This window comes from Pelophylax lessonae, assembly GCF_965119305.1.
Source record: "Pelophylax lessonae genome assembly, chromosome: 6".
NCBI classification, from domain to species: Eukaryota; Metazoa; Chordata; class Amphibia; order Anura; family Ranidae; genus Pelophylax; species Pelophylax lessonae.
Genome location: NC_138773.1, coordinates 170,302,274 through 170,310,504, shown reverse-complemented (window position 1 = coordinate 170,310,504; position 8,231 = coordinate 170,302,274). Strand labels below are relative to the sequence as shown.

The 8,231-nt window shown below is 43.2% G+C and overlaps 1 protein-coding gene across 1 annotated transcript in view; it reads right to left on the bottom strand.

Moving 5' to 3' along the window:
- Window positions 1–3,914: 3,914 nt before the first annotated feature.
- The window catches only part of ARPC1B (actin related protein 2/3 complex subunit 1B), an 88,443-nt gene continuing 84,126 nt past the window's right edge, over window positions 3,915–8,231 (bottom strand). Inside the window, exon 10 of the mRNA XM_082261203.1 lies at window positions 3,915–4,268. Coding sequence (XP_082117329.1) covers window positions 4,230–4,268 — 39 coding nt within the window. The 3' untranslated portion in view covers window positions 3,915–4,229. The remainder of the gene's footprint in view (window positions 4,269–8,231) is intronic.

Genomic DNA, 8,231 nt, shown 5'->3' with positions numbered 1-8,231 from the left:
GCTCCCTGCTTAATACCGACCCAGGGAAATGAACGGCTGCCCACCAGCTCAGTGCAGAGAGTCACTTCCTGCCCAGGGTTTACACCACTCAGCTCCAGCCAAAGAGGATCATCATGCAGGCAGCACTCCTGTGGGCTCCCTTCCTGCCTCTTGCCCCCCCCCCCCCCAACAGTGGTGGAAAGCCAGGGCATGGTAGTTCAGCCACTGCCCCAGGCACCTGGTATCTTCCTCTGTCCATTCTTCCTCCCCCACTGCCGCCCCCTCCCCTCAGCTCACAAGGATCATTCATGATGGACAGAGAGTGTCGACTCATGGCTGCGCCCCTAGGTTGCAATGCGCCCTAGGCGGCTGCCTAGTGGAATCACCGGCCCTGGACGCATGGATGATGGAAGGAGGCAACAAACTTTCCCTGGACATTTGGGAGTATAGATTGCTGTGAGAGATCTTAGAGACTTTTTGGCTACTGCCATACCTCTTGTGCTAGAGAGTCAGCGGTGCGTTTGCCCAAAGGAAACATCAGATGTTGTCCTGAAGAGCTTAGTCTATCTGATTCTTTGTGAAAAGACTCTGCTCTTATTGCTGTAAAGGAAGAAGCATGTGTTCTTAAACTGCTTCTACTTCAAGACAAATCCACAGTTTGATATTACAAGGACTTCTGCTTCAGCTTTTCAGAAAGCAGTTTACTGTCCTCAACCTGTACATTGTCCTCATTTTTGGAGTATCCAACTCAATTCCCTCAACCCTATGCTAGTTACTCCAAAAATAAACAAAAATAACACCCCTAGTTTTTTAAAGGAAAAAAGAGTGATTGTGATTGTGTGCCTGGCTGTGAGGCAATCTACTGGAAAAATAATCAGGGCAATTTCCAGTGGCTCCTTCAGGGTAGTGTTACAAGAATATTATGGACTAGTGTCAATAGGCTTTTGTTTGCTTTAGAACTGATTTTCAACCTATAAAGTATATGGGAATGCTAAAGCAACTTGAATCAGGTAAAATGCAGGTCAGGAGGTGGTAAACAAATTCACCTGCAATTAATTCTGACTGATTTTAGAAGCATTTTAAACTGCATGCTGCATTTGTCCACCAAAGCCTGCCAACTCTGGCCCTATAGAGGCCTATTTCTGAAGCAGTCCTTAGCATGGCTATGTCACTAACAAAGATCCTTTGACATATTTATAAAGCACAGACACATTGTTTACAAAAGTCTTTACTGCTATCTTCTGAAATCTGATGTGAAATGAAGCCATATTTATTTTAATGAATTAGTAGGAAGCATGGGAGGTAAAAACAAAACCTGTCACGTGACTGGAACAGGTCATATGACAGGGTTCTCCTCCTATACTATCTACGTGTCAGGAGCATGTAAGGCTCCTGTTTTTTTTGCAGCTGGTCTCATTCGAGCATCATGGTTTTGGTTGTGATACATTCTCTTTAGATGACCACCTGCAAGGTGATTGATGTTGTTAGTCTCTGGGTGGAGACCAAACCTGATTTAGGCCAGCCAAGCCTGCAATCTCATGTGTGTAATAGCATGTGTAATATCTGATCAAGCTGTTTGCCTGCCCCGCTAGATTGGATTAGCTCATTGACGACCTCAGATCAGATATCGACTATTCCCTGAACTCTGCCTGCCTTTTGACTTTGTACATAGACCCTATTTTGAACCTTGTCTGAGCAAAGCAATCAGGTATTTCGGTTGGCAGACAGTTCACGCATGCCCTGGCGTGGTAGCCATGCATTAAAGCAGTGTGTATATAAGACCTGGGGGCAGCCGAATAGTGGTAGGCCTGCTGGCCTTATAAGAAAGGGGGCTGCTATAGGTGAAGAACACAGAAGCTAGCTATAGTGTCTGACTACCTGCGTTCAAGGTAAGTCTGACATTACAGTGTTATGCATCTTGTGTTTTTTTAACCCCTTTGGCAATCATGGCTAGTGTCAGAGTGGTAACGTAATCGGACGCATATGTGTTGTGTTGCATTAAAGCCTACCTTTTTGCCCATGCACATATGTGTCAGGCGGTCGTAGGCTAATTGGATTTAAAATGCAGATGCAGTGTAAAGTATTTACTGAAAAATCCTGTGAAGAGCAGATACCACATTTTCCAAGAGGCCTTGCTCTATACATAATTACCACGGTGGTTGTAAGAAAAAGCAATACACTTTTTTTTTTTATAGTTTTACTTAAAATGTACACATTCTTGTTTACATATGTAAACATTAGTCAAGAAAAGCTTTGTACAATGTTTTATAAAAATGCATATGGTTTTAAGAGCATAAGCTTTGCATGGCTGGATAACATACATATTTTACTAATGCCACTAGTGGTTGACATATTCCTGATTTGTTGCTATGGATTGCAGCTAATTTCTACTAATTGTCCAGAGCAGTTTTTCTCTCTTTTGAAAAAAGGTAATCCACATGCCCAGTTGGTTATCCATAGCAAAAATCAGACATTTGCTCCCACTTTGTATATTAGCGCAGACTAAAATTTCTCACATTTCAATGACGTATATGGTATTTGTGCAGTATTAACCACTTTAGGACCAGAACATGTTTTTCAACATTGCACCAGTATAATTTCGTAAAGTAAACATTTGAATCTGAGATTTGCTTTTACAAAAAGTTGGGCTTCCGTATGTTCAAAATACAATAAAACCTTTGGATTGAGAGTTACTTGACCTAAGAGTGTTTTGCAAAGACAAGCAAAGTTTTTTTTATTATAAATTTTGACTTAATAAATGAACGATGTATTGACATACAAGTTGCGTCACGTCACAACTAAGTATGAAAGAGAAGATATGCGCCTCTAAGTGTAGCAATATGGTTACATTTAATGGAGGTTCAACATTTAGCAACTCACATGGTTGATGATTAAAACAGGAACTTCTAAGTGTGCAGGCATCCGGGGTAAAGCTGTCCACATAGACCATTCTACGCACCGCTATCAACGTCATCCCTTCCACACTGCACTCCACGAGCGCTTCAAGCCTCGATTTCAGATCGCTCTACTGCAGAGTAGTCTTCCCGGTCACGCCAGCAGTGGGGAGGACAGCTTTACCCCAGGTGCTTGAACACTTAGATGTGCTGTTTTAATTATCATCCATGTGAGCAGCTAAATGTTGTACCTTCATTAAATGTAACCATATTGCTACACTTAGAGGCGCCTCTCTTCTCTTTTATACTCTGTAGCTCCTGCTGGATTTTGCTTGTAATCCCCTTTGTGGATGGACATTTTATGGTTACACAACCGATCACATTGCTCTAATCTTTTTATATGGACTATAAACTGAAGGATTTATGAATAAATGGTTTTTTGAACAAATCATCTGAGTTTCCATTATTTCTTATGGGGAAATTTGCTTTGATATGAGTGCTTTGGATTACAAGCATGTTTCCGGAACAAATTATGCTCACAATCCAAGGTTTTACTGTACCTAAACGAACAGAAAATAGCCTGGATTATGTGTTTTATGCTGTGTATGTATATATATATATATATATATATATATATATATATATATATATATATACACATACATATTTGTGGAATGCATTTGATTCAGAATGGGTCTATTTGATAATGCAGATAATGCTATTTACTTAGCAGTTTACAAAATAGCCTGTTTGCGTTTGTCTCCAGCTTTTTATCATCTACTGGTACTCAATAATAAGTTTTGTAGCACATTGATACACCTTGCATTACCAGGTTGTAGTAAGGCAGCCAGTTTATTTTTAATGAGTTGCCAATGTACCACAATTTTTTTTTATTTTTTTTTTTAATTTGGCACACCACAGCATGCAGCTGGTCACATCTATGAGTTGTGGTATGCCTAAACGCACGGGGTTATGTGCTGTCTAGGATCGCACTCCAGTGGGTCCAGGAACACATGTAAATCGCACACGGCATGAATGCAACTGTTTTGGAAAACAGGTAAATCTGTGGGTTTCATTGTGCTTTAACAAGTATTATTAGTGATCACCTTTTCACACGTTTGCTTGGACCCAGGTGGCAAAAGCAACCCTGAACAGATATCACAATTGTGACTGTGTTTATACAGCCAAACACTGGACAGGATTTACTGTATACACTCTGTCAAATGTCCTTAAGTGGTTGATAGGTCAATAAACATACGTATAAACTTACACTGGCCAAAAATAAGCACTGCATATAGAAAAAGATTGAAATGCCAAAGGATAGTCTCTTATGCATTGTTTTATTTCTTGTCTTGATCACTTTATTTTCAAACCCTTCATTGCAGATTCCAGACTCTAAAAAAAAGGAGACAATGACACTGTTACGATCACACTCTTCTTCTACATATTTGTATTATTTATGGGGTGTAAAGCAAACTTTTCAACATTTTTCATTTGATAGCAAAGTACAATGATTGGCAGCACAATAACTTGCAGTGGTGTTGCAGGTTTTAAATGCTACAAAAGTGAATTCTTCATCCATTTTGCTACATGGGGGGGGGGCTTATGAAAGCTGTCACTTGGCAAAAAAAACCTGCTGCTGGAATGAAGTGCAGGCACCTCGAGGTACCTGAAAATCTTACAGCAGTTTTCAAATGACTAAAAGCAGGGGTGTCATGCTCAATTTAATTGCGGGCCGCATCAGCATTGTGGTTGCCCTCAAAGGGCCAGACTATATAAATTTGTCCAGGCCTTTGCTTCTCAAAATAGGTGCAGGAACTCAACCATGCACACTACTCCTACTCGAATGTATCGAATGGTGGAGGCGGCCAAGTTTTATCAACAGTGGGAGGATCTTAATGGGGCAATAAATACCAGGAATGTGTTATGTGCAAAGTTCAGGGATGCGCTATCTACAGAGTGCAGAGTTCAGGGGTTCAGAGAGTTCAGGCAGGGGTGCGCTAGGTGCAGAGTTCAGGGGCGCAATGTGTGCAAGGTTCTGGGTTAAGAAAAAAAAAAGCCATGGGTGCGAGGGCCACATGAAATGACCTGGTGGGCAGTATTCTGCCCACAGGCCTTGTGTTTGACATATGTGACCAAAGGGCTCTGGTAGGGGAGGACGGGGGCAGGGGGGCAATTACCCTCTGGGCCACTCTAATGCCCTATAAAAAGGCTGCACTGCTTTTGCCACAGACTTGCCTAAAGGATTCCTGTTGAAGAAAAGTAAAAAGTCCCTGCCGCTGACCTACTTATTGCGGACTGAAGACAAGGACAGAGCGTAGGCTGCCCCCCCCCCCCCCCAGCATGGATGGTGTAAACTGTGTCTGAACAGAGGCTGGTTCCATGCCCTACTGGAGCCCCAACCAAGCTGTCCCAGCTCACGCAAACCGCCCCCTGCTGGCCAAGTCTGGAACCAGTTTTTGGCCTGTGAGTAGGGAGTACCTAGAGCAGAGCTTTAGCCTGGAATGGGGTTCAAGAGGAGGCTTGGAAGAGGGAGAGTGGGAGGGGGGCAGATTCACTGCACCATGGGCCTCTAGTTTGTACTTGCCCCCTGGACTGAAAGTTGCCAGTCATTCCCTGGGCTCTGGGGTAGTGTAGGTGCTTGCTGCTACCTTCTGCCCCCAAACATTCTGATTGGCCTATCATGGCTGGCTAAGGTCAACTCAAGCCACATTGTTTTTACTTATCAGTTCTGCGTAGAGTGGGGGAAGTGTTAAAACCTGGGTTACATTTTTATTCTTGTCCCAGTGGTGAGACAAGAAACAAATGTAATGGTCACCATTAATTTGCCACCACATACTAAGGCCCTGTTCACATCTGAGCAACTCATAATCACAGGCAGAATCGTGTGATTCTGCTCTCATTTTTGGATTGTGCTAAAAATACACCAAGACCCAAAATGTGCCTTTGGCTGCCATTCATTGTTAATGGCACCCCTAGCTTGCTAAAGGAACAAATGTTTTGTCGGGCAACAAATCCCCATAAAATCCCCAAAACATGCCATTCATGAACGAGCCAAAGTCAGCTACAAAGGGTTGAGTCCCCACACACTGTTTCTGATTGATTGTTTTTCTTTTTGAGCACAATTCCAGTTCTCCAGGATATCCAAATTGAATTAGGTGACCAGTGTGTTATTTGCCCTGACTGTAGACATGTATGTAAGGTTTCCTGATATCTGCATTGTATAACAAGATCTATGGTATTTCAGTTTCTGCTGAGGTATCTTACTGTACTGAGGGTGCGGTGGGTGTGGATCCTTACTTGCTCCTCGGATATGGAGAGTGATGTACAGGTCACAGGTGTAATAGTATACCCCCCCTTTTTTTGTTCTGTTACTTTTATCGCTTTGTTTTTTGCCTGTTAATCACTGACTGTATGTAGTGGTTGTATTTTTGTTCAACATGCAGTCTCTGTGTTGTATTGTTTAAATTGAAAACAATAAAAATAATTCCCCCCCCCAAAAAAAAAAAAAATGGCTGCAAAAAAAGTGTACAGGAGCTACTTTGGCACATTTTTGGAGTGGAGGGCAATCCATTCAAGTGACCCCAAAAAAAATTGGCTACAAAAAAAGTGTACAGGAGCCACTTTGGCACATTTTTGGAGTGGATGGCAATCCATTCAAGTGATTGTTGTTGCTCCAAAAACATACAAAAAAGCACAAAAAAACAACAACACTGTGTTGCTCAAATGTGAACGGGGCCCTAAGCTCACACATGTTATAATCTGACTGCACTATCTATTTTATTTACATAGACCTTACTCATTTATTGTCTACCTGCAGACACACTCACACTTTGTAGGTAGTAACACTGATTGAGTTGTGTCTGCCTGGTTTCATTTTATGTAATTTGTTCTGCTACTGTAAGGCTGGGTTCACACTGACGCGAATTGGATTAGGGTTTCCCTGCATCCAATTTGCATGACAAGAGAGCGTGACCGACTCTCAATGGAGCCGGTTCACACATCTCCAGGATGGCTGTCTTCTGTATTGGAAAAAGGTCCAGTGCATCTTTGGCTCCATTTGAAAAAAATTCAGACCTGATTCACACCTGAATCGGTGCACAGGGAAACATAGACTGCATGCTGTGACCCAAAGCCGCATCAGTGGGAACCCAGCCTAAAGGCTATGTTCATACTAGCCTGCCCCGTAGAACGCACCATGCTGGCAGCTGTCATAGTGAGCTTAGGTAGATAGCGGTGTGACGCGTGTTTCAATGCATCATCCAGATTTTTTTAACTTTATTTGAAGGATCACATAGTGATAATGCATCATTCTTGTCACTGCATGGCAGCTTGTTGCATTGTGCTGTAGTGTTGTCATGTGAGGTTCCATCCAGTGAAATGTGGAACATTTTTTCCATGTTGCACCACATCGCACATCACACCAGCATTGCGGTGTGAATGGGGCACATAGAAATCATTTGTGTGACCTGCATTTATCCTTTGTGGCAAAATACAGGTCTCCTCACATAGTATCTGGGCTCGTTCACACTAAATCCCTTTCCCTCAAAAGGTTAAAAGCTTAGGGCCTCCCAATTGCCCAACCTTTGTACCACAATAGCAAGATCATACGATATATTACAACCACATCAGGCAGGCCAGGGCTGGGAGCAGAGAAGCTGAAAAAGACAGATTGCCTACTGAGATGCAGGACACACTGCTAAATGAGTAAGGTGAACTGTTGTCTGACTCTACTTTTAGATAAGGAGAGAAAGAGGCGCCTCTAAGTGTAGACTTTAAAACACATTTTATTCTAAAAAAAGTATGCACTCACATCTGTAAGTAAGCAAACACGTGTAAAAGGACCCTCCTGGAGATTTCAAGATAGGTGGGTGGTGGATAATGTCATCCGATCCGTGCTGCCATCCCTCCGGGACTGACTCCTCTTCACCGTAGCCGGCAATGACGGCGGAGCAGCACGACCAGAAACGCGTCGCATCTCCAGTGACGTCATCCACACATGACTGCTGACCAAGCCTCGTTCTCAATAGACGGACTCTGAGCCTCGCTCTCACTCCTGCTCCGCCGTCATTGCCGGCTACGGTGAAGAGGAGTCAGTCCCCGTGGGATGGCAGCACGGATCGGATTACATTATCTACCACCTACCTATCTTGGAATCTTCAGGAGGGTCCTTTTACACATATTTGCTTGCTTACAGATGTGAGTGCAGTCTACACTTAGAGGCGCCTCTTTCTCTCCTTATCTTCAGCTTGGTGGAACCCCTGGCTGATTGGTTCTAGATGGCTGCCATAGGCGTGCACACAGGGTGTGCCGGGTGTGCCTGGGCACACCCCAATCACCTAGGGCACATTAGCATTA